The 25,380-nt window shown below is 41.6% G+C and overlaps 3 protein-coding genes across 3 annotated transcripts; all 3 read right to left on the bottom strand.

The window, feature by feature from the left end:
• Positions 1 to 15: 15 nt before the first annotated feature.
• Positions 16 to 11,890, bottom strand: zdhhc5b (zinc finger DHHC-type palmitoyltransferase 5b). The gene is made up of 12 exons (XM_070836612.1): positions 11,801 to 11,890; positions 8,881 to 10,323; positions 8,178 to 8,299; positions 7,816 to 7,973; positions 7,118 to 7,290; positions 6,857 to 6,959; positions 6,630 to 6,721; positions 6,196 to 6,328; positions 4,775 to 4,883; positions 4,551 to 4,642; positions 2,781 to 3,715; positions 16 to 2,284 (listed from the first exon to the last, which is right to left on the bottom strand). The coding sequence occupies exons 2-12, from the start codon at positions 9,027 to 9,029 to the stop codon at positions 2,179 to 2,181; spliced, it is 2,172 nt and encodes a 723-aa protein (XP_070692713.1). The 5' UTR covers positions 9,030 to 10,323; positions 11,801 to 11,890; the 3' UTR covers positions 16 to 2,178.
• Positions 11,891 to 13,369: 1,479 nt separating this feature from the next.
• Positions 13,370 to 16,034, bottom strand: clp1 (cleavage factor polyribonucleotide kinase subunit 1). Its single transcript, XM_070836835.1, has 6 exons — positions 15,965 to 16,034; positions 15,399 to 15,670; positions 15,112 to 15,219; positions 14,892 to 15,011; positions 14,477 to 14,614; positions 13,370 to 14,334 (listed from the first exon to the last, which is right to left on the bottom strand). The coding sequence occupies exons 2-6, from the start codon at positions 15,666 to 15,668 to the stop codon at positions 13,648 to 13,650; spliced, it is 1,323 nt and encodes a 440-aa protein (XP_070692936.1). The 5' UTR covers positions 15,669 to 15,670; positions 15,965 to 16,034; the 3' UTR covers positions 13,370 to 13,647.
• Positions 16,035 to 16,467: 433 nt separating this feature from the next.
• Positions 16,468 to 19,907, bottom strand: selenoh (selenoprotein H). The gene is made up of 5 exons (XM_070837190.1): positions 19,842 to 19,907; positions 19,582 to 19,717; positions 18,396 to 18,538; positions 17,544 to 17,663; positions 16,468 to 16,725 (listed from the first exon to the last, which is right to left on the bottom strand). The coding sequence occupies exons 1-4, from the start codon at positions 19,855 to 19,857 to the stop codon at positions 17,557 to 17,559; spliced, it is 402 nt and encodes a 133-aa protein (XP_070693291.1). The 5' UTR covers positions 19,858 to 19,907; the 3' UTR covers positions 16,468 to 16,725; positions 17,544 to 17,556.
• Between the last annotated feature and the right edge of the window lie 5,473 nt (positions 19,908 to 25,380).

The raw sequence follows: 25,380 nt of genomic DNA, 5'->3' as shown, positions 1-25,380 counted from the left end.
AGGCTTTCCGTTTTTCATCAGTTTGACCTTTTTATTCTGAGAAGACATCTTTTTAAAAATTCTTTATAAGGCCATTTTGGAAATGTCTTTAATGTACTCATTACAGATATTTGTGAAACTCGTTCCATTCATCACAGCCCACAATAGCGATATTTTATCTCACATAGAAGGATACCTACTATACTCATGAAGTTTCAAATTGTTCAGTGGCCAAAATCCTTGGCCAGAGCAAGAAGAAAAGTAACACAGGTTCTCTTTATCTCCGGACGACAGCTGCTTGTGCCAGTAATGATGCCTCTTTTCTTGTTACCACCCACACATGAAGCGGGTGGGCATTTGACAATATTCTCACAAGTATGCACGCCAGTGAAGCATTCAGCACGACAAACAAAAAACACATGCACACCGAAGACATAGCCTGGGAGGGGTGAAAACTCGTAACACCGTCATTTGGGTTGAACAATGATTATTGTGTGCTTCAAGCATGTCCTCTGCCCCAAAGACGTGCTACATTCAGCCAGCTTTGACATTCTACTGCAAACATCGCTGTGGGCCTTGAGAGAAAAAAATAAAAATAAATAAAATCATTATTGTAATGCCCAATCCTGTAAGACACAAACTCACACACACAGCTCCCTTCCTCGAATTATTCTTTTCTCAACATGGCTGTGGGTAAAAAATTAACTGTACCTTTACAGAAGTTTTTTTTTTTTTTTTAAACGAGCAAATTCATAAAAAAAAACCTAATCTGCCGTACATCATTTTTCTCAGAAAAGTGTAAAATATAAAAACCAATAGAAAAAAACAAAAATACGCCTGCTTACTATGAATGGTCTCAAGGCAAATTTTTTTTTTTTAAAAATCAATCAACACAGTCTTCAATTCTCCAATTACAAACCAGTCTCTCCATAAAAATCTATTAAGTGGCATATCGCATTTACAATTTCATTTACAGCATTTTTCATAAAAAATATTCATATTTCCTCTTCTTTTCTCAAAAAAAGACAACCTAGTAGAGACTGGTTTGAAATTGTTTCCAACACTTCAAGGTTGTCATGTCTGGTGAAATAAATAAGCCCTTCCCTCGCTGCCCCTATTTGGCTGGCCATCTGGTAAAGGTATATGGTTCTGCTAGCATCCTGACTGACTGACAGACAAAACATTGCAGAAAAGAAAAAAAAAAACACCAAAAAGACATACAATGGTCTTAAAGCTACCAACAGATTTTGCATAATGTCTCTAGCATTAACATTACAAGCGTACATTCCACAAAGATGCTTGTGCGGCAACCGTGATTCAGAATTTCTTTGTGGCTTTCAAAGAAAACATAAGCTCAATTATTTGCCACTTCAGGTGTCCACAAAAGGATCATCATTCTCTTTGGACGATGTCAACTCCAGCAAGAGCTCATGAGTGGCTGATGCAGCCATTAAATATAGAGAGGCAACTGATTTGAAATCGCTTTCATGAATAATTACACACAGCACATCTGCCACCCTCATTAAGTCACCTTCAATACCTGACAATTTGACCCAATACTAATCTGTAAGATTTTATACATTTATATAAAACAATATTTAAAAAAAAGGTTTAGAAAACTAAAATGATACTGTGTTTATACGTTGGACTCTTCTCTCCATGATTCCTATCGATAAACAGGTGGTCCGTTCAGATAGTGGAGAAGACGACGTTTCTATTGGTCAACAGTCCTAAATCCTCCCTCCTAAAACTCTGCATCCACTGGATAAAAGCCATCCTTTCCTTAAATTTCGGACACCGTGGTCAATACTCTGTGTGATAATGTACCAAAGTAAAACAGCAAATCATTGAATAGCGACGTGTGTTCTATAGACATATCTGTACCCAGCCGTGATGATACAGTCACATCAGTCTATGGCTCACAAAGTGGCTATATGGAGACGAATTGATCCTGTGAAAAATGAACCAGTGTCCCCTTTTACTCTTTGTTCAAATCTGAAAGGCTAGCAGAGAAGAGTGGCCAGTGGCGTTATAAAGATAACAAAGTGAGTACCAGACAGGCCTGCTCCTTTAGTCTGTTGCAGTGGAAAACATCTGTCAGGGGCCTGCAGTCGTGAATAATATCCAGCTCAGGTAAGTAGAAGTAGTCCCGAAACTTTTTCCCCCTCCTTGTGATTGACCGCGAAGGAAGTCTGTCACTCAAACCGATATTTCGTAAGTGGTCCCTCCGACGCCTGTCACCTTCTTCACCCCGCCCCCTGGTTTGGATGTGGTGTGATTGGCCAAGACTGGGCGAGAGGTGGATCTGATTGGACAGTCATCAGGAAGGGGAGGGGAGGAGTGGGGGGGCAGGATAGGGGATAAATGGATGTGGAGGTGAGTGGCTCTACTTAAAAAATAACAAGTAAGAACAAACAAGTACAAAAATGTGTCTCTAGCATTGATCTTGTAAGGCATTTGGTAACTATATTTAGTGAGTAAGAAGAGGAAGAGGACAGAGGTAAATAGCAGCATCGGTAGGCATGCTTTCACAAAGCTAAACACATACTGGCATGCTTTTAACACTAATACACACATTCCAAAAACAAACGCCAAAACAACTTCCACACACACGTCCATCTGCTAAACACCAAACAGGCAAACACTGATTGTAAACCGTAAAGGAGGAAAAGGAAGACTCACACAGGTCAGGGAGGAAGAGGAGGGCTGACACAAACCAGGGAGGAAGAAGAAGAGGATTAGGAGGAAAAGGAGGAGGAAGAGTAGCAGGCTGACAGATCTGGCAATGGATTGCTACTCACTGTGGAGTCTGATGCCCTCCTCCAGCTCCTCCCCCTCCCAGCACAGTGCCTCCTCCTGTGGGCCGAGGCTTGTGCTGAGGCCCTGCCTCCCCAGTGTAAGACTGGGACTTGCCGAGAGAGAGACCACGAGGTGGCGGGGAGACAGGGGGCTCGAGTGAGCGAGCCCCAGGGGAAGAGGGTGTGGAGGAAGGGTTATGAGAGGTTCGGGAAGACGAGTCCTGGTTATGCTGGAGAAGGTGCTGGGTCTCAAGAGGCCCAGGGGAGGAGGGAGGGGGCGGGCTGACGGCACGCAGGTAGGCCCTGTGGGGGGAGGAGAAAGTGGCAGAGCCCTGGAGCAGCTGCCCCTCCCTCTGCTGGGCAATCTGAGCTGAGAGGAAGGGCGACGTGTAGCCCTGTAGCGGGGCATTGGGTGACATCACCTCATGCTGGCCTGTTATAGTCGTTGAGGGAAACAGAGCATGAGGCTTCTGCGGCGACAGCTCGTGGGCGGCTGACTCAAACTCTGGGCTCTCGGATGGTGTCAGCAGGCTGTCATAGGACAGGCTGCCATTCCGAGGCGTCTGATTGGCCAAGCTTTTGTAGCTGGTGTCTGTGGTGCCTTCTGATTGGAGCGTGGCCAGAGGGTTATGTGCCACGTGCGCTGAGCGCAGGCTGGAGGAGCGGGAGCCACCAGTAGACAGAACCAGAGAGGATGGGTAGGAGGTGTAGGAGCGCCCAGTCAGGGAGTACCCTGACATGCCCCCTGTCATCCCCCCAGCAGTCCCGCCAGGGCCTCCGGGGCCCTCACCCCTCTCCACTCCCCCTCTGCGCGCCCCTACACCTCCTCCCACCACTGTGGCCCCGTCCAGGCTGCTCGGCTCTGAGCGGTAGCTGGGCTGGCGGCTGGACTGGAGGATGGAGGGAGATGGAGAGTCAAGACTCTCCCCACGGATCATCTGAGGAGAGGAGAGAGGAGGAGAAACAGGCCGAAGGTAGAGAGGGAAGGAAAAGTGTGATGAAGATGAAGGCAGGAGTGAAGAGGAAGAGAGAGATGAAAATCACCATGTTACCTTAGGAAAAGATAACATAGCACATAAAATCACAGTTTTTCTACAAACTCTAACAAAAAAAAAGTGGTGGGGAGAAATTGGATGCTTGACCAGTGCTCTACTCCATCATCACACTACTGGACTGGAAACATTGACTGGCTTGAACAAGCACTGACACTGCATGTCAAAGACTGTGTGTATCAACACTTAAATGGAAATACAAATACATACAGTACATGAACTACACATTCCAGTCAATGCAGTCTCCAGGGAAAGGATAGATCCACTCAACAAACAGAGACAGCCAAAGGGATAAAAACACACATACAGATGACACTAGCTGAGACTTACTGATCGACCGATGGCCACTGAATGATCAATTTAAAGTAAAAAAAAAAAAAGAGGGGCATGATATTAACCACAAAGGAAATTAGAAGGGACAGGGCATATCAGCCACCAGACCATCTGTAACAGTAATATATGAAATATTGTTGGTTCTGTTCTCTTTACTTCTTTTTGTGTTTCACAAATGCTAAAACCAGATTCCTATGTAATGATCAACAGTATTGTGTACATTTAAACAAGAATGTTTAGCTTTAGGTGTCCAATTAGGCACGGACATGCTGTTAACTTCCCTCAAACCGTATTATTCCTGTCATACTCTCAATATAAAGCATCTACATGGGAATAGTTTATACCCAATACCTTGAGATCTGTGCAAGTGTGAATTGGCATATTGTACCTTGTTGGGGTGTGTGAGGGCTGTGTGGTTCCTTCCTGGTCGGTACTTGTACATTGACGGTGTAGGTGGAGCTTCAGTCAACAAGCTGCTCTCTGAGTGGCAAGAAACCAAATGTAACATTTAAAAAGAGGTGCTTTCTATACGATGAAATACCTCCAACCACCTAGGATCACTCATGTATTTGTGTGTGTGTGTGTGTGTGTGTGTGTGTGTCTGTCTCTCACCCTCCGTGTCAGCACGGGGCAGGCCAGGATAACGAAGCTCTGGCTTTGGAGGAGGTGGAGGTTCTGCATCAGCAGACTGGCTCTCCATCTGATCTAGACTGCTCTTAGACTGGAAAAAGACACACAGGAAAGTCATGTAAGCAGACACACAGTATAAAGCGTTGTTCACATTGACAATACAACTGAATCCAAAACTGATTCCATGAGATGAATGATGGGATTGCATGGCACAAACGGCTAAAGTAAGGGAACATTTGCTGCAGCCCGATGCAGTATCTGCCGAATGAGTTGGTAAATCAAATGTGTGAAATAATAACTAGCAATAATAACTTGGGGTATTAAGTCCTGTTTTGTCATCTGATAAACTTTAAACACTATCAAAATATTTTTAGTCTGAACACCTTGTTTAAGCAGCTGCCAACACATTTGGTGGGGTTTTCTGGTACGGCATTATACGCTCTTATTCAATGTGTGAAATAAACAGTTTTCCCTCATGTCTCCTACTGCTTAGACACATTCTCATACCTCTCAAAAGCTGTGCATCATATTACGCAAAGCTGTTAGAGCGTGGATACCTTCATTAATTATTTAAATCTTCCAACACAACATTAATTCCCCAAACATTAATTTGTGATTTAGGTGTTAACTGACTGTGTGTGTTTGACACTGACACTGGTGAGCTAATCACAGACGAGTCACAGTTTACATTTAGATCATTTGTAGAACAGCAGCATACCAGAAAATCTCCAAAGCAACATGTTTTATTATTTTGTTTAGAGATTTTAAGAATCTTTCCACTGGACAAATAAGGACACAAGGTTTTTAACATGGAGAGGAGGAGCAGTTTGCAGAAATACTACGAGTGCCAGTATCCATGTCAGCAGCTGCAGCACCAATATAAACTGTATCAGCTGCCTGTTCACAGTCCGTCACATCTCCTGTGTTGCTCGTCTGCTTTCAGTATTCAAACTCAGTTGTTGTTTTTTTGTTTCGTCTGTATAAACCGTGTATGATGAAGGTCTCAGGTCTGAGACTTTATGGTGTACAAAAACAATTTTTTAAAATTTAGACCTGACAATATTTAAACATTAAAATAAGATTTACAATGCAGATAAGCAGGCCTCATTTGGGGGGCATTCCAAGGTATTTTGCACACTGCTCTTATTGTACTACTTAAGTACTTCCATGAACTGAAGACCCAACAAACTTATTCAACACAGAAATTGTAACAAACATAGGCATCAATTTCCTGTATTCCTAAAACAACATTTCCAATGTCAATATATGCAGTTAACCATAGAGTATATACCATTCATTTCTAAATAACATGAAAATCCACGAACTTGTCTGTGGAGCACCTACATTGAAATGTCCACATGTAGATTGTTTGTCATTTGTTTGTTAGTTTTAGTGTCACTCACCCTGGTGCTGTGTCGGTCATTCTGGATGCCGTTGTCCAGGACCTTGGCTTCTAGCTGGGCCTCAGTGAGAGGCGGCCTAAGAAATGGTGGCTGTACTTCCACTGCCTGAGGGCTCCGCCACCTGCCCATGTATCTGTGAGACAGAAACACAAACATTTAAATCTTAATGAAAATGATAGTCATTAAACAACAGGCTTAGTGTTATATTGCTATATTGATTAACGTAATCTAACACCAGAGGCCACTCACACTGGAGACGTTTACTCATACATTCCATTAATTAAACAGACAAGTGTGAACTATAAAAGATGAGGGAGGAAATGTGGAACAGGAGAGAGAGCAATGGAAAGAAAGAGGCAGTGGAAAAAGAATAACTGTGGAGCAGCCCGTTAAAGGAGTAAACAGATGAGTGCAGAGGAGAGAGTGAGGCTGACCTGGGGGCCTGGGAGCTGCAGAGCACATGTGAGATATTCCTCAAGCAGCCATTGGTGAAAGGGTTAACGCCTCCCCGAAACTTTCCTGTCACCTACAATGACAGCAAGGAGAGAAAAATGTTCCAGCTCACAGACACCAATATTAGTGACAAAAAAATATAACAGTACAGAGACAAAAAAAATCTGTCAATCATCATGCAGGGTGTGATGTAAACTCTTGTATGCACCTGTTCGTTTGTGGTCCTGCCGCGGGCCACTAACACCAGGTGGAACCCAGTCAGGCCAGCGACTGGGACAAAAAACAGACCAGCCACACACATTACAGCCATACTAGGAAGAGACGGTCAAGGAGGTTACAGCAAATTCAGCAAAAAAGTAGAATAAAAAAAACAAAAAAAACATCATGATCATCATCATGATGCAAATAAAAAAAGACCCCATAACTGGGCCTGCATCTTTGTGACTGCAGTGAGCCATGTGAAGGATACGTAACAGCAGCATGTGGCGTGTCCAGCTGCTGGCGGTGGTGCAGGACATAAACCAAGCCAAAGCCAAACACGTTCATGATGTGGGTGGTAAGTGACAGCAGGAAGAGGAAGAAATAGCGATAATTCCTCCGACCAATGCAGTTGTTCACCCAAGGACAGTGATGGTCAAAATCCTGGAAGAGCGCAGGGTCAGCACCAGTAAAGACATGACAGAGAGGAAAATAATCAGATATCTAGGCAATGTCTACCTCCCACGCTCACACATGGAAAACTAAGAATAGCACAGATCTAGGTTGAGTTTATAAATGCTCACTGTGAAATTGGGACTTGCTATTAAAAAACTACAAGACACATTACACACTCTCTCTCTCTCTCTCTCTCTCTCTCACGCACGGGTATATGTAATACTATACGTAGTAATATATGTAGTAATATACTCAGTAGCATTAAGTAGCATTTTCAGACTTACTGTTGAGACCTGAATACACTCATTTTCAAATATACTATATTCAAAGTTTCACTGACATTCAATCAATAGGTGAAAAATATAGGAACAGTAATAACAAGACAACAAAAATTCAAAAAGGCAAAAATTAGCCTCTGATCTTATACTATCCACCTGTGCCACCTAATTTCCCTGTATAACTTTCTGTGAAACACTATACTAAATGTGTGTGTGTGTGTGTGTGTGTGTGTACCTCCACACAGTTGTCACACACAGAGCAGTGCGAGCAGCGTGGCGGGCGGTAGAAGCGGCAGGTTGAGCACCACTTCATGCGCACCTGGATGCCTTTGATCTCCACTGTCTTATAGAGCGGAGCGCGGAAATCATCCTCTTTATCCTCATCCTCCTCCGCTAAAGACAACAGACACACAAACACTGACACTGTACTAACATGTCTGACCATATGGTCTCCCTGCATTGTGTTAAACTCAGTACATTTCTAGTAGATAGTGGTCATTATATCATGTACTAATAAGCACTGCATATTGCACATCAATAGTACGTTATACCTAACATTCTAGGGTTTGCACACCAACACTGTTCACGTGAGTTTACCTCTGGGAAAGACTCCAGGGTCCATGAAAGTGGCCATGCAGAAATTGGCAAGGGTGAAGAGGAAGATCACAGCATTGTAGATGGGAATGACAGAGGAGAGATACTCTGACAACCACGGGCATCTGGGAAGCATGAAATGGGATGGAAATAAAATTACAGTTTTCGTCATCGCCATAACTACTAGTCTTTCAGAGCCTGACATATTTTCTTGCTATATTCAAGACAGAAATGGCAGCAAGTAGAGATTACACAAACAGCCTCAAATCTCTGCACTTGCCGGCAAGACACAGATGGGAAAAAGGAGCAAGTAACACTCCGCACTCTACAAACGACTGCTGATGAGCCTTTGTGCAAGGCAATTTAGCGCCAAACAGCTTGTGTTCAATGGCCAGAAATAGAAGACTGTGATTGTACATGGGGAGCTCACAGGTGTGACCATGAGGGACTGTGTGAATGTGTTCAGTAAACTTTCTCTGAATATATTAAGGTTGAACAAACAACAAATACAACAGGACGTCTTCAGATAAAACATAATACATAGGAATATTTACACATGCCCTAAGCAAACACAAATACCTACAATCATTATTGTTACATTGACACAAATGTGTGTACATACATCAAGGCAGGCCCTTCCCACCATGTTTGCATTATGTGCAAGTGTAATTACACATATGAGCGACACAGACAATGAGATACTTACGTGAAGCAGAAGAAGAGGGTGGTGGATCCAACAAGGAAAGTGGTGGCTGCAGACACCGGGACATATCGGCTGGGTCGAAATGGCCGGGGAGGAGCAGAAGCAGGACCACCTACTCCTCCCCCAACCCCCCCACCACTGAAGCCCGGCATCAGAGACAGAGAGAGAAGGGAGGAAGACAGAGAGAGAGGTAGATATCTACTGTCTACCTACTGTAAAGGGTGCTTTACAGGTCAAAATGTCAAATATGGTGTTTGTGTGGATGGTGGGGCCATGACTACAGACTGGAAAAGAAAGCCAACACTATGCAAAGCAGCAACTGAATGGAAACATGATAAAGTCTCTGTGTGCAGACACTAAATATCTTCCAGCACTAATACAATCACTTAAAAACAGAGAATTTTCTTAAATTTAGCAATAGACAGCCTGTGGTAAATACTTGTGTGCATAATCTTAATAGAGGCTTATAAAAGCAGAACTATACAAGAGCAATGTGATACAAAAATATGTGTAAGTAGTTCATAAATATTTTTGTATGGCTTTAATGTAACTGTATTTGGTGCAACTATATAAATAAATGTAATCTTAAGCTGCTCCCTGGCACCAGTGCAACCTTAACACCACTGTGCATGTACACAAAAGCACAACCACTCCGGCCAAATCTGGAGCAATCTAGGTTTCTCTCCACTCCAGAAACTCTGTGTTTACATGAATGCTCGTCACTGTGCTTGGGTTCTGATTATGCCTCTCAGAGAAAATGAGTATATAAAGAAAAAACCAGGAAATTATAGAGGTAGTGGGTGGATAGCCAGCAGGCTGAGAGCAGAAGCACATAGAGGAGAACAGGCAGAGGATTGAGCGTAGCAGCTGCTGATAACTTCTGTGATTGTCCAGAGAGGGCTTATTTAGGCACTGGGTGGGTGGAAGAAGCCGAGGATGGTGGCAAGGAGGGACAGTTCCAGCGTTTCAAACTAAATCAGCAGGAGGAAACAACTTAACATCACCTTTAAACCAGTTGCAGGAAGCTGCTTGAAATCGAACAAATGTCCAGCTTGAATTTATAAAGCTGCTAAAAAATGTTTTAAAAAAATGATATCTAGCCTTGCATTTATGAGTAAACCAACTCAAATTGCCAAGATGAGGCCCCCAAATCTTTTGAGACCCCTGCCCTCAGTCTTTGTGTCAAAATGGGGACAAAATCAACTCATTCCAAAAAGAGGCCCAGTGTATGTCACTGAGGTGTCACCGCACTTGGCCGTGTCTGGGTGTAGAGACTTCTCCCACCTCCAAATTCTCAGCAGATAGACCTCCTTTCCCATTTTGCATCTCTTAAATAAAGCCATATACAACAGTGGTGCTATGAAGTGTGATGCATTTTAATCCTTTTTTTCTTTGTTGTTTTTCACCCACTGGCTCTGTGGGTTGTGTGTAAGCTGCTGGATGCCTCTGTAGAAGAAAAACAAATTACACTGTCAGTGGGCAAACCCTAAGTAGAAAAAAACAAATGTTACAGCTGAAACGAGGACTCTGTCACATTAAATGAAAATTCTATTTTGCTATTCAATACATCTTTACAGGAAAAAATGCCAAACATTATCTAGTGTTCTTTGTCCAACGTGACAACCTACTTTGGGCGTTAGCAAACTGCGATGGTCATTTAATTTTTCACTATTTCCTGACACAACAATTACTTGAGAAAGATGCTTTGCAGATTGAAGAAATACATATTGATTGTTGTGGCCCTACACATGAAAACAGAATGGAGAACAAAATAACATATAATGATACCATGTATGAACATGTCCATGTTTCATTTAACAAGTTTAAACTTCACTGTCAAAAGTTAATGTCCTTGTTAGGTAAGAGGCTAGACTTAACTCGAAGAAGGAGAGGTTTTGCTCTGATTTCACAACAATCAGCCTGACTAACCAACTTCTCACTGCCCTAAAAACCTTGCTCACCATTACTCATAAACAGAGTAGTTCAACAGCCTGCTGTTGTTGAACACACAGCTGTCACTTCAATGCCCTCAGGTGGTCAAATGAAACACCTCCCACAACTGGAAATTCAAAACACCATGGAGACAACGATCTGTGACGAGGGTGGACGCCTTAGACACACACCCACACACACGCACGCTAACTAATTTCCCAGGTGAAAAACTAGTCCGTGCGGTGTGAACACACCAGAAAAAGGATCCGGAGTAAGAGTGTAATCTGATACTTTGGACACACCCCTCTTCTCAACAATCATCAGTACTAACAAACACAGAGTTGCGACCGAGGGACGGTCAGTGTGCCTGTTGTTAATCATCTCATCTGCCCCACAACAAATCCCCCCCCTCGACTATAATGGATGTTAATCCTAAAATCTCCGTGTCGAGCCTTGCCCGTCATGTCACCGCAACAATTTGCAAGCTAACTACATCGTTAAGTGGCCGGTGGGGCACATTAACTCAGTTTTTCAAGCGACACCTACACACAGATAGTTTGTAGCGGATGTCTTGTCAAATGTACACCACTGAACTGACTGTCTTCATGTTTGAATCATACGTTGACATAACAACAGGCCAGGGCTGTGCTAACGTTAGGGTTCAAACTACGTTACCACAATGAACCTCTTTAAGAAATACTTTTAAACTAAGTAATCTACGCGGCGATGTTTTACCTCGAAGTAACAATGTTCAGTGTATTAGTGAGAGATTTTTACACGACCCATACGTAGTAATCAGTTAGCTCTTACCTAGCCTCGAAAGTTTTTTGCGACACTGCTCAGTCCTTTACCACAGCTAAAAGAGTTAGCTAACGTTACCTGACAAGCCTTACACTCGCGGAGTAGCTTTGATTAATGTCTGACGCGATAAATGAAGCTACGTTCAGCTAAACAGTCAACGTGAGGAACCAGTAAAACAAGCAGGACATACCTAATACCGAACATGCGACATGTCTTGCCTGTAGGGTGTGGGTCGTTTCGGTCCTCCTTGAGTTAGCCGCTAGCAAACTAGTTAGCTCGCTAGCTAGGCCGACATCGGAATCCCGGAACCAGTAGGTCGTCCCTCAGGTGGGACGAACAGCCAATCAGGGTGGGGGGGGCGTGGTCTCAAGAAACCGCTTTCATACCCTGCATTATTAGATACTATAGATTTGCTGTTAGGAAAAATAAATATCAACCTCATATTTGTGTATTATCGGTTAGAGTTACAGGACTACATCTTAAAATAATACTCAAATGAATTCCTTGCAACACAATGAGGACAAACGTGCACTAACTTCCAAAATGTCAACACCCATAATGTGTGGAAACTCTTTCTCAGACGATTTCATCAAACTTCTGAGCCTTCTTCTTCTTTGAAAGTTCTACATTCATAAGTCACGAATTATTATTTTGTAATCTTTGCTTGTAAAATTCTGGATAATTTTAAATGTACATTTAATTATTGGGCAGATACTTTTGTCCAAAGCAACATACAAATTTGGGCACAATCCAAGTTAAAGCAGATCAAGTAGAAGCCAAATTCCACCTAACAAAATTGCCACAAGTTTGCTGGTGCATTAAGTAAAAAGTATGTATCTGTTTTTCCTTTTCAGATTCAACAATCTGTGTGGGCAAGGAAACCCATAGAGCCCACTGTGATAAAGGATTAGAAGCAGAAACTGCTTCATTTAAAGAGGGCACCAGTCAAAAAGGCTGAGACCAGCTGGTGTAATGGCAGGGCTGTCTCTACGGTTTTGGAATTTCTGAGGTAACCATTTCAAATCCCCCCTGTCCACCCCAAACTCCTAAGAAATGCTGACAGGTAAAAAACAAGTACAGCAAACTAGTGCAAATGTTTGTGGGAATTGTGAAGGGGTTGTCTGTACAGTAACGTAGGAAAAAAAATTCTTTGTGAAGTTTTCACCACAGATCCCAGATGGCCAACTCAAACCTCCCACAACAGATCCACCTACATTCTGCTGATATTGTTACTGTATGTTAAGAACTTGTGTCCAACTTAATTGTTAGTCATATTGCTGTCCTAACATTTAGAGAAATATCCACATCTTAATGAGGTGAATCATTACAACAGCAAGTATTCTACGTCTGTAGAATATTTGATGAGCTCTGGTATAAGTTGGCAAATGTTTACAGAACAAACAGCAAATTAGCTCACATTGTAATGCTAAACAGCTGCTGCCATACTGGTACTGTATGCCATTTAGGATATGGCCAACAGTTTGGTGGCCTTTGCCCTGCTTATGTCCAAACAAACATGGTGAACACTACAGGATAAATACAACAAAGAAAGCAGGACACTTTTCCAAAATCTACTATGTTTGTTCAGCAGTAAAAGCTGCCATGGAATATTATGTTGTCCAGGCTTGGTTAAGGTGACATATAGGAAATAAATGTGACCTGATTTACAGTAAACATATAGAATAGAAAAATAAGCCGACCATGAAACTTATTATAAGTAACGCATAACAGGTTACATTTAAAAATTTATTACTCAAGAGAAAAAACAAGTTTTATAAAAAACACATTATCAAGAAAATAGTTTTTGTATTGATAGAATATCCTTTGCCACAAATTGTCCAAAACATCTGTCAATAAAGTCCATCAAATGGGGTATAATTTACATCGGCTACCAATTTAAGAACTGAAATCCACTCTTTTGCCCTCAATAGTCCTTACAAAGCACAAACAGTACAAGTTGGAAACATAGTTCCTCTTAACTGAAATCCCCCCTGACATGATCCCCACCAAGTAACTCCTCCTCCCTGAAATGTTATTTTATTTCATGTCCATGAAGCGTATGTCCATGATAAGCAGAGTGTGCCTCGGCAGTGGTCTGGGCGCTGGGGACAACACTTTCATCACCTGTGTTTGCGTGTCCACATAAGTCACCACAATAAAACCACATACAGGGCACTCCACTATACCCTTTCTAGCACCTTCTTCTCCATCCTCGGCACTGCTCACGCTCAGCACATGATACGTGAGGTCTCTGCCTGGTGTCACAGGCACCAGCTTTAGCTGTGTGTCATCCTGAGACATTCCCAGCGGCAAGCATGAGTCTGGGATGGATGGTGCCCCGATCTTGTAGATGCGAACATCTGAGAAACGCACTTCAAAGGAAAAAGGGTAGAAGGACACTCCACGGAAGCCATAAAAATACTCGCGGATCTTCTCATCCCGAGTATCCCGCCGGCACTCCTTGGAGCGCTCCACCACCCCCCCGGACTTAGGTAAGAGCACAACCCGCACAAAGTGAGGGAGGTCTCGTTTAAGTTCATTGTAGAGCCTTTCATGGTCCAGCACCAGGACGACATCCACCTCGAAGGCAGAGGCACAGTGGACCAGAGCCTGGTATCCAGAGCCCTTCACCCAGCCACAGGTGTTGATTATACAGCCTCCCACGCTGGCCTTCCTGTTCACCTCACAGCGCTGGGAAAACACCTCCGCCAGGCGGGATGTCAGCTACGCATTATGAGAAAAGAACAGATTAAACTGGGCAGTGAAAAACTAAATAAACAATGACAACGCAGACTACATTTGTAGTTTGGCAGTGGGCTTTTGGCTTCATTCTGTTGTGTTATGAAGCATCCAGAATTTCTTTTACCTTATTATAAAGTTTGATGTTGGTCCCTGGGGTTGTAGAGCCAAAGTGGTAGACCAAAGGAGCCTGGACTGAGAAACCTTCCTCCACATCAGCCGGACGCTCAATACACAGTGCTGACACTGTCCCAGGTACAGACACCTGAGGAGCAAAACAAACTTTACACTTAATATTGATAAGTTATAAGTCTTCACTGGTGGCCAATGGCATTTTAAAAAAAAAAACAACCTTGATAGTGCTTTTTCTTTAGAATAGAAGCACTGTAATTTACGGGATTTTATGGATGGAAAAATTGTAAATGAAATATCTATGTGACATGATGCAAAATAATAAAAATATCAGCCAGTGACATTCCTCTAATTTCTGTAACCTGGGTAGATTCTTATTATGATTATGACATGAATCCAATTCATTTTACCCCACTCTGTCCGACATCCAGTTCCACCAGTGTTGGTCTCCGGCCCACTCTTACAGCATAGCTTAATAACAAGCGGCACACTGTTGACTTCCCCACATCTGTAGGTCCCACCACCATCACCTGAGGGAGGATTCATTATCCAAAGTCACTGCAAACTGCAAGTACAGAAAAGCTTGCATAAAAAAGCCCCTAAAGACAGTAATTCTTTATTCAAACCTACCCTCGGCCCCCTCTCATTGTCCCGCTCTGCTTGTTTTCTCATCTGTTCTAGGGCAGCGTGTGTGTTCAGGTAGAGCAGCATGGGAGTATCCTTGGACACGTAAGCCACCTGTGGTGAGGAGGGAGAAACGATGGTGATTTGAGCCTCTCATTCCATCAAATGTCAATCGCAGTAAACCACACAGGATTAAATGTGATATCACATATCTCTGGTGAGTTGAATCACCAGGTAAGCCAGAATCATGAGAGCTTACAAACTCTTGCAAAAACTCTCTTCCAGATGCTCACCTCTGGCTTCCCGTAAAGATTCACACTGCAGCCTTGCCAGGTGAAAACTGCGATCTTGGAGCCCGGTCCAAATGTGTACTTCTTGTTACGGTTCAACTCTGAGCCAAACACCTCAGCCATTCCTGTGAGAAGCTCCAGCTCAACTTGCTCTGCTGCCTCCCCTGCCTCCACCTCAAACCGAAGTTCAGTCTCCTTCTCCAGGTCAAACCTGGTACTGACCTTCCCAGCTGCTGGAGCATCTTCACTCTTTTCTACACCCTCTGTTGCCATGACTGACAAGAGAAAATCATATTGCACAAACGCTGACTTAAGTAAGAAATATCTGAAAGTTTTTAGAACATATGTAGAAATCGATAAGCACACTCTAACGGAACAATTTAGCGTTAACTCGTCGTCTATAAGCAGCTAGCAGCATAATCTTAGTTAGCAGGCCGTAGCTAGCTTAGCCTTACCAACTTCGTCAGTAAATGCGGAAACATCCTACAGATGCTCCAAATTTAAGTAAACTACACCCACATCGTCAGGTAAATGTCTACAATGTGATTGTTTTATTATATAGTACTTACTGAGTAATTTCAGGCCTTATTGTAAAATGAAAATAAGTTCCCAAATCAGGAGGAACCGCCGCCGTGGGTAGTCGCGTTAAGATGACGTCACGTCCTTAGTAACCAATCATGTTGGGAAAAGACTCAGCAAATCACGAGAGCGACGAGGCTGTTAAGCTGTTCATTTGTTAACTTCATAAAATATAGTTATTTTAGCACCAAGTGAAAACTTCAGGTTTATTTTACAAAAAGAAATTTAAATTGTGTTCTCTTGAGGCTTTGAATGTCAGCAAGTTGATCAATAGTGGATGACCCATGTTTTACATTTCAGAGAAAATAAATCTTTCATAATTTCTGAATGTATTAAAATCTTGAGATGTTTTAATGGTTATCAGAATATATTCACTGTTGTATCGTAATTTTTTAATTCCTGACACTACAAACGAAATAACTTCATACACACACACACACACACACATATAGATAGAGTTAAAAACTAAACACAAACCTACTCACACAATTACTAAGGAACAAGAAATTCTTTATTTACCAAAAACAGGCATAAAAGCACAAAAAAACCTTGAAAGACAAGGGAAAACACAAACAGCAGCACAGTGTAATACTGAAAAATGTGTTGGCTCAGAGACGCTCCACCAGGTGTCACCATGTATCCAGAAGATGTGAGCTGCTGGAGCCTCAACCATCAGAGGAGGGACTGAGAGCGCCCCATTGGTCACTCCTCATCATTCTGCATCCACGGGCCACATCTCCTGAACTCCTGGCTGTGTGAAAGACAACATTTTCTTAGCTAATCTATAAAATAAACCCTAAACATTAAAACACCATAGCCCTGTTGAGTCTAAGCATTTACGCAGAGTATGGGGGTTAAGGGAGTTTTGACTGAACTTAATAAAACTCATTCTTGAAACCTCATTCTACATTGAACTATGTGAGTAAACATGCATTTAAGACCTGCTAATCTCATTTCATAGAGGGCTAAGGTTAACCTTGCACTGACAGTAAGACGTCTAATTTGGAACAGCCTAATGGCTGAAGGTTGAGACTGCGACATAAGCTCTACTAACAAGCAGTTAATGTTTTCCCCTGGGCTGGTGACTCATAAAATGCTAAGACTTGAAAGGAAGTCCAATTTTAGCTTATGACACATTGCTCTTGGGGAACACAAAATTTAAATAAATGGAACAGTGAATCCAGACTAACATTTAACAAGATCAACTGCTTAAAAAGTACCTTAGGAGACACTGGTAAAAACAACTAATAATCCTTGATTAAATGTGTATTGTAACTAGTTCTATGATAAAGTATAACAAAACAAATGTTCAGTGTGTATGCGTGTCAAGTTTAAGGGGAAAAAATCCTATGACATTTCAGCATTTTAAGTATGCCACAAAAACCTGAGTGTGAATTGAGAAGACCAACCTGTATTGCATAACCTTCTATAAATGCACCAAGTTGTTATGTTTCATTCTACAGATTAATTGAATTAACCAATTATTGTGACTATGCAATCTTTGGTGCATTTTATATCTAGTGTTTTCTGTATTATATTATTCTGTCAGACAGTTTTGACGTGACAAACCTTCACCGGGCGTCTACTCGGCCTTCAGAGCCTCCTGGAGAGCAGAAACTACAACATCAGGTTGAGGAAACTTCAGCTTACGAGGCGGACCCTTTTTTATTCCACTCCACAGAGATGTTTCTGTAGGGAAGAGATGGAGGAGAACAGCGCCGTGTGTGGGAACAATATAGAGGAAAATCAGTGATATAGCAGTAAAGTTAAACACTTTATTTAGGATGTGTTAGCACTAATACTCAAAAACTACCATGTCGAACGAGTGAACAGCAACTGACACATCTTAACTGGAGCAAAATAATCATACATATGAACATGATAAACGCAGGCACACATTAAACCTGATTAGACATGGGAGTATCGTGTGTTAGCATGTGTCATTGTTTGTACTGACTTCTTTTTCTCTTGTGTCTCTCTAATGTGCACTGCTGGTAAACACAGCCTCCTGTTGACCGTTTGAGCCGCGTTTAATGAGACGGAGGAGGCGTTCACTCCGAGTAGAATTTTACTTTCCCCACATCCAAAGTTAACACTTCAAATTTACAGCTGATGGGAGACCTTTTTAACTTTAAGTTTAAATTATATTTTCCGGTTCCTGCTGGAGTTTGCACTCACATCACACACTGTATAAACCTTTCCTGCTGAAATGCTCCATGTCCTTATTGGTACTCTGAGAAAACACATCACTCAGTGATATTTTCCAAAACCATGAACACACAAGCGAGCAGTAACATACTAAAATAAAATTCTGAATTTTTGAACCATTAATAGCTACACTGCAACTAGGTAAAAGAACAGTGGTCTTCCCTTGGCCAAATCGGCAAGCTATTATTGATTTTCCATTTTCGCCCTCCTCACCTTTGTCTCCATCCAGCAGAGTGATCTCGAAACTGTTCCTGCGGGGTTTCTCAGGGTTGAGGACCACAGTGAGTCCGGCGTGGGCAGCCAGAAGGGCAGATCTCACCTCCTCGGCATGACGCCCGTACACTCGTCAGCTCTTGCTGCCAGAAACAATAGATCAACATGTCAACAGTTTTAAACACCCTAACACAGGTAAAAAAATCCTTATAAAAAGGAGTTATTTCATGTCACATAAGTCATATGTTGGAGAGATGAGATGAGAACTGAAAACTTGATTTACTGAACACAGATGTACTGTTAAATAAAAAACCATAGCCACCAGTTGCTTCCATTATTAGAACTGCGTCCATAGCAACAGTCTGCTATATAGAAATAACAGACCATAGGATGCCATCAGAATCAAGCTTTCAACAAAGCTGTGTAATATTATGACGAAGTATTTTCTGTAATTCAACTCTATTTATTAGATATTTAGATCCAGTTGTTTATGATTTTCATTTAGAGCTGAGGATGAACTTTTTCAGTTCATCGATAAGAAATCTACAAACAATATATGCGTTTTTAACATTTTTGAATACACTTACACAAAACAATTGTAATCAATAATTTTACAAGTGATATGGTCTTTGTTGCTTTATTTGAAGTGACTGGATTGGCTGCATTTCCTGTCATTTTTGATCCAAGAGTTCTGATTCACTGAAGGCCTGTTGATAATTTTTCTCACCCTGATGGTGGAACATAAAGGAAACATAACAACAGTTAGGAGGCTCTGGTACATAAATATCTGTACCAGAAATGTTTATTTCTGTACAACATCTGCCCACTGACTGTATAAGCACATTTGATTTGCTATTTGCTCTCTCTATATAGATATATTCACATATCTTTATTTTATTATAATACATTTTTCTTTTACAAAGGCGTACATCTTTCTGTATGAGTGTTCTTAGCCAAAGAATTTCACACAGATGTACTGGTACAACCCGAGTACGCTTGCGTGTGTGTGTGTGTGTGTGTGTGTGTGTGTGTGTGTGTGTGTGTTAATACTTTTATGCAGAGAAATACTTCTGCAGAGAAAACAGGAGTGGATCTATTGGCTGCACATTAAAGACTGAGTGATCCTATTTTTCCCCTTTGGCTCGATTTAAATTAATTACCTGAGTACTTTCACAAAGTTACTTACCAGTGTTCAATGACCACCCTTTGGCCCTCCTGGCCTTTCTCCCCCTCTCCTCCTTTGTGCTCCTTCTTCTTCTCCTCCACAGATGGTTTCTCCCCCTCTGCCTGCGCCTCCACTTTACGCTTCGTCCCTCGGCGACCTGAACACACGTGATGTTACATCTTTGTTTACATAACACCAGTTTATAGGTTATAACACAGGAACCTGCTCAGTAACCAGACAACATATGTCACCTTCATGATGAATATGTACAACACACCCACCTGCTGTAGACGCCATGGCTAATAGTAAACTTTGACGCGCCAACGACCACTTCCTTCTTCTGCTGTTTCGTCTTCTTCTACTGTTTCTTCTTCTTCATATTCTACCACCTTAATGGCGCATTACCGCCACCTTCTGCTCCGGAGCGTGGATCAAAAGATAGACTTTAATAAATAAAAAAGCAAAAAAACAGGCAAACAACCAAACTACATCTAATAGAGACTTCTTCTTATTCTTGTTCTTCTTCGAGGTTTCTTGGCAGCTGTAAAACAACGGATTTGCACTTTACCGCCACCAGCTGTAATGGATCAGACTGTTTAGTAATCACATCATTTCATTAAAAAAACTAATATCTTCTCAATCAGATTAGTTAGTCTACGATACTGAAGTAGGATTTGATAACACTCTTCTCTTGACTTGTGTCTCAAAGTGTACTTTTGTCTTTCCGAGGTGGATTCAATGCCTTCTAGTTTAGCATAACATGCTTTACTATTATTTCCTCATAGTGGTCACATCTGCCTGGATTAGGTGTTATGAATAGTGTAATAATGTTTAGATCCAAGTGTATTGTTTCATAATTCCTGTTCTTTGCTGCACACCTCATTTCTCCCACTTTCCTTTGAACTCCGTCCGTTCCTCTCTTTCCACCAGTCTGTGCACAATAATGCTCTTGATTTCTGTCTGAAGCTCACTGCCAAATTAATGAGATTATTTTTTGTGTCCTCCTTTGCATCCTTATCTGCCACTTCATTTCCTTTGACACCAATTTGTGGCACACATAAAAATATTGCTTTGTTTGTTTTATATCTTCCAAGGTGTCTGTAAAATGAAAACTGGTTGGTGATGAGCTTCAATCTGAACAAATGTTTTCTCTCAGCGGTATTGTATCCTCTATCCACAATATTACAAACACCTCTCCTATATAAACAGATAATTCAGATAAATCTCATCTTTTCCCAACCTTGAGATGAAAATCTCACACAATAAATGCTACTCCTACATTATCAACTTAACTGATGCATCTGTGTAAATATGGAATTAACCATGGTAACTATAAATTAACCATAAAATATCATACATTAACATGCATTACTGTACATTACCATACGTTACTACACATTATCACAGAATACCATATGTTACCTTAACATAGAATACCATACATTACCATGGATACTGTAAATTCTCGTACCATACTATAGAATAAAATACCATACTATTAGATACCAATACATTACCATAGGTTACCATACCATGCTTCATTGTTTGGAAATGTTGGGTATTACAGCATTTGATCTATAATCCCCCTGATGAGTACAATCTTCTCTTGCTTTGGAGATGTAACAGCCTCCCTCCAGTTTTTCCAGCTACCCAAACATTATATATATGGTTCAAATATAATGCCTTTGGGTGATTTAGGGAGATGGTTTATCATTATATAATGATAATCTGATCCTTGCCCTGTGCTCTATGCCAAAATATTTGACTGAGGGGGTTTCAATATGACGAACTAAATCATCTTAAAGAAATCCTTCTATTTAACTTCAGATTTTCCTTACTGGTACGAGTAGCAACATACATGTATTGATTCAGTCATCATTCATCTCACCTGCTCGATTTTGAACTGGCATTATAAGCTAATTCATCAATCTAACCTTTTGTAATCTTCACCTGAGCATTTGCTTTTGCCCCCTCAGAACTTCTGTCATGTAAAGTTGTTTATAGTTACATATCTGCTATTTCAGATATGATGCCAACAATCATCTGCTTTTACAGTCACAGGTTGAAGTGTTGAACATATATATAATATAACAGAAGAGCTTGAGAAAGACGCCACCAATGGCCTCTTTTGTTTCCAGCAGTTGTATCAGTTGATGTGACAACAATACAATGCTGCATGCAATGTAACATTTTTTAGACAAGTTTTCATTGTAAAGAAACCACTTTTGATGCACACAGATGGTGTGTTTGGACCTCTGACTCAATCATGGGAGTCAGACTTTTTTTGGTCTCATATTTGCGTCATCCCATCCAGATAAAACCTCCATACGCTTCCCCCTCCCGCTATTCCAACTGAAGATCTGTATGATGCAAACAGTGGGACAGATGAATGCATGTCCCAAGGGTGTGTTGCCTTCTTCTCTAATTGTTTGAATAATCTCCAAATGTGGACATGGGAGAGACGGCTTAATGACGGCATCCAAAACAAACAAGGAGAAAGTGAGAGTAAACCCTGCAGAGCAACAGACGGAGGGTTGTGAATACTCCAGGAGCAAATATGGTGTTACCGGAATAGCTTTACTGAATCCCTGCGTTTTTCACAATGGATGCGGCAGTCACATTTTTGGGCACTCAAACAAAATGTATGAACGACGTCACAATCTGCGTCTGTGCCAACAAACATGGGCTATACAAGCTCCCAGAGCGAGGCGGTGTGACTGACTCACGCAAACTCATCTCATCACTGTTCTTTTGTTCCCTTGTTAACAACAAACTCAAGAACCACTCTTAATCTTGGCTATACAGTCTTTTTTTTTTACTGTTGCACTCTTTGCAATATGATTAAATCTTTCACTCACTGTGTCCTTCTTTCTTAAAAAGACCAGACACTAAGACACCATCAAATCTCTACTGTTCCTTTGAATCCCAATCTGTCTTTGCAGTCTGTTGCAGTGTATTTTTAGTCATGTGCATAAGCCAGAGGAGCAGACAGACCGTGGGACAGATGCGCCCTGTCTTCACCCCGCTCTCCTGTTTTACTCAAATGACTCAAGACCGGATGCACACAGAGCTCCTGGTTGCCTCCACACTTCACAAAGTGTAGTCCTGTGATCACAAACACTCATGCATGTGCGCAGACATTTCTGTGCATACACATAAGCAAGCACAGGAGCAGCAACAGATGGCAAATACTTCATTCATAAATTCAAATCTCTGTCTGTATGTTTGCTGCTCTCAGTTACAGAATCTTATCTCCTGATTCTTGAGGACTCTGCAGCTGATAAAGACATACTGTGCTGTCCTTCTTCCTTGTTCATTGGCTACATAGTGAATCAGTTGCACACTTTGCAACATTACACAGTGAAATGTTACAAGAAGTAAAAACAGAAATCTCCCGCTGCTTTGAAAATGTGATATACTGAACTAAATGTTCTTAATTTATTCTAATGTATCGGCTGAGTTAAGTTCACTGGTTTTGATCAAGTTCAATAAACTAAAGATGCTGTTCACATATTGTATGTGCGTGTTTTGGGTCTCCTGCTTTTGTTGTTATGAAAATCATTTTAAAGCCAGTTTCTTCTCCTAAACTCCTCTTTTTTTGACATTTTGTAACTATTTAGGATTCCAATGGATGCCCACACACACAAGCAATAGGCTCATTATTGGGTGAACTGAGAGCCAAGTCTCACTGTTTCTGTGAGAGTAGTCAGTGTTTTCTCAAAATGATTTATTCAGATAGTCAGACGATCTTCTCGTTCCTTTGTTGTGCCTCACTCTTTTTCCTTCCTTCCATTTGGTGAATTGTCAGGAGCAGAGGTTCACTGCCCCTGGGGCTCATGTTTCCACGTGCTGGACAAAGGGAGCTGGTCAGTGCAACAGTGCTGCAAATGATGTTCATCACTTATGGATGTCACATTGACTGCAGCACTGCATTGTCGTACTGTAGTTATAAAACCTGTTCTCATATATAGTGTCTTTTCTTTCAGTGTAAAGCTCATCATGCGCTGTCAGTGAATCCATTTCATCCTCCTGTTAGTCTTTCAGCCTTTTAGTTTCCATCCCAGGCCCTCTGATGTCAGGGTGTGAGTCTCAGTTCATCCTCTGCAAATAGGACATGTGTGACTGTGAACGTCACAGAGAACACGCCAATGACACGCAAGCAAACACGCCAACTCATATGAGCCAACACACAGGCTTGGCCAAGACCAGCATAACCATGTAGGGGAGACGGTGTGACAGGCAGAGAGAGGCAGAGAGAGGGAGAGAGAGAGAGAGAGAGAGAAGTGCTGGAGTGATAAGAGTTCAGACAAAGACTGAGTGACAGCATATGAAAGGCAGGCAAACACAAAAGGAAAGAAGGAAGGCAGAGGCAAGACAAATAGGATAGAGAGTTGGGGGAGAATGAGTGGGCAGAGTGTGTGATAAGTGCACATCATCAAAGTCTGACGACTTCAGAGACATTTTCTCTGCTAATGGCCTGGTTGTGTCCCTGCAGCAGAAAAACAGTAAATGTGTCCCATGACCACCCAGGCAGCTGCTTTCAGGCATAGAGGGTGAACACCTACAGCTCTGCCATGAAAACGCAACTTGGGGATATGGAAATGGTAATCACATCAGTCACGATTTAAGTTTTTGATGTGCATTTCTGTCATCTGCACAGTGAGATTATGACCCATATTAAATGTCTTTTTACAGAAAGAAGTTCAAAGATATTTCTGCTGTTTTACAATGAATGTTCTTTGAAAATTTAACTAAACCCACTGATGTTTTTTCACCATTGTTGGAAGGCTGAGCTGCCAGAAGACATGCTCTTGATCTCAAAAGAAATTTGCTTGCTGTTTGAGTCGTATGAATCTTCTCATCTCACTCCCGGCTGGGACAGCATTCCTCAAAATGTCAAGGTGCTCCTTTAAAGCACGAACACCCTGACATCAAAAGCAAACTCCACCCTTGGATTGCCTTACATCATAATGTGTGGTGGTATAAAACAGTGTTTTTGGTCTTTGGTTTGCCCACGTTTCCTTCATCCATCCAGACTCCATCCAGATCCAGATGTTTCAACATTTATTAGGTGAATTGCTATGAAATTTGCAACACACATTGAGATCCCTCTCATGATCAATCTTTTCTTGTAAGATCATCAGATTTGAATTTGCCAAATTAATCAGTGAACACCACTGTACCCAGTACCAGTAGAGCCTCACTGAGCCCTTTGCATGATTGTTTATTTTCTATTTTGATCTTTTTAAGTGAGATTCTTACTCTTCTTGCTCTCAAACCTTTCAAACCTTTCATAAAAGACCATAACCCAACTCATGATCCATATCATGTTGAGTCTTAGATTTCAACAAGTTCCATTTGGTTTATAAACAATAGTGGCACACCCAAGTTTATACTAAAGTCTGCTCTATGGATTATAGCAGGATGTTGTCACAGAGCAGTGCACCCTCAGAATTGCATAAAGCTGCTTTGTGGTCAAAATGTGTTGTTAAATTTGACTGGAAAATGTAGAGCAGAGGAAATTAAAAGTTCTGAAACAGATTTGCCCTTAAGACCATTAATGTGGGTTGATGATGATTTATCTACTGTAAACTATGACTGGATAGGAGTGAGGAAGCTTTCGTCACAGAGAGGAGAAAATAGAGGAGAGAAAAGAGGAAGAGGGAAAGGTGAGAGCAAAGTAAGGTGTGAAAGTAATGAATAATTTGTGAACTGAAAGACAAAAAAGAGTAAAAGGCTGCTCAGCCAAACTTATCTGAACTTTATAATTTGCTTTTGTGTGTTAATCATTGTGTATTTGCACATGTAACTCTGCGCATG

Source organism: Pempheris klunzingeri, chromosome 9, assembly GCF_042242105.1.
Source record: "Pempheris klunzingeri isolate RE-2024b chromosome 9, fPemKlu1.hap1, whole genome shotgun sequence".
NCBI lineage: Eukaryota > Metazoa > Chordata > Actinopteri > Acropomatiformes > Pempheridae > Pempheris > Pempheris klunzingeri.
The sequence above is the reverse complement of the archived record's forward strand: the minus strand, read 5'-3'. Positions and strand labels throughout refer to the sequence as shown.

Bases quoted from the DNA above. Each gene is read 5' to 3' on its own strand.
- clp1 (XM_070836835.1), bottom strand. From the start codon at position 15,668: ATGGCAACAGAGGGTGTAGAAAAGAGTGAAGATGCTCCAGCAGCTGGG. The intron at 15,012-15,111 runs GTAGGTTTGAAT...ATCCTCCCTCAG, and splicing joins ACAATGAGAGGGGGCCGAGG to GTGATGGTGGTGGGACCTAC. The intron at 14,335-14,476 runs GTAAAAGAAATT...CATAATGCGTAG, and splicing joins ACATCAAACTTTATAATAAG to CTGACATCCCGCCTGGCGGA.
- zdhhc5b (XM_070836612.1), bottom strand. From the start codon at position 9,029: ATGCCGGGCTTCAGTGGTGGGGGGGTTGGGGGAGGAGTAGGTGGTCCT. The intron at 4,643-4,774 runs GTGAGAGACAGA...CTTGCCACTCAG, and splicing joins GCCCCGTGCTGACACGGAGG to AGAGCAGCTTGTTGACTGAA. The intron at 2,285-2,780 runs GTGAGTAGCAAT...CTGTCCAATCAG, and splicing joins GGAGGGCATCAGACTCCACA to ATCCACCTCTCGCCCAGTCT.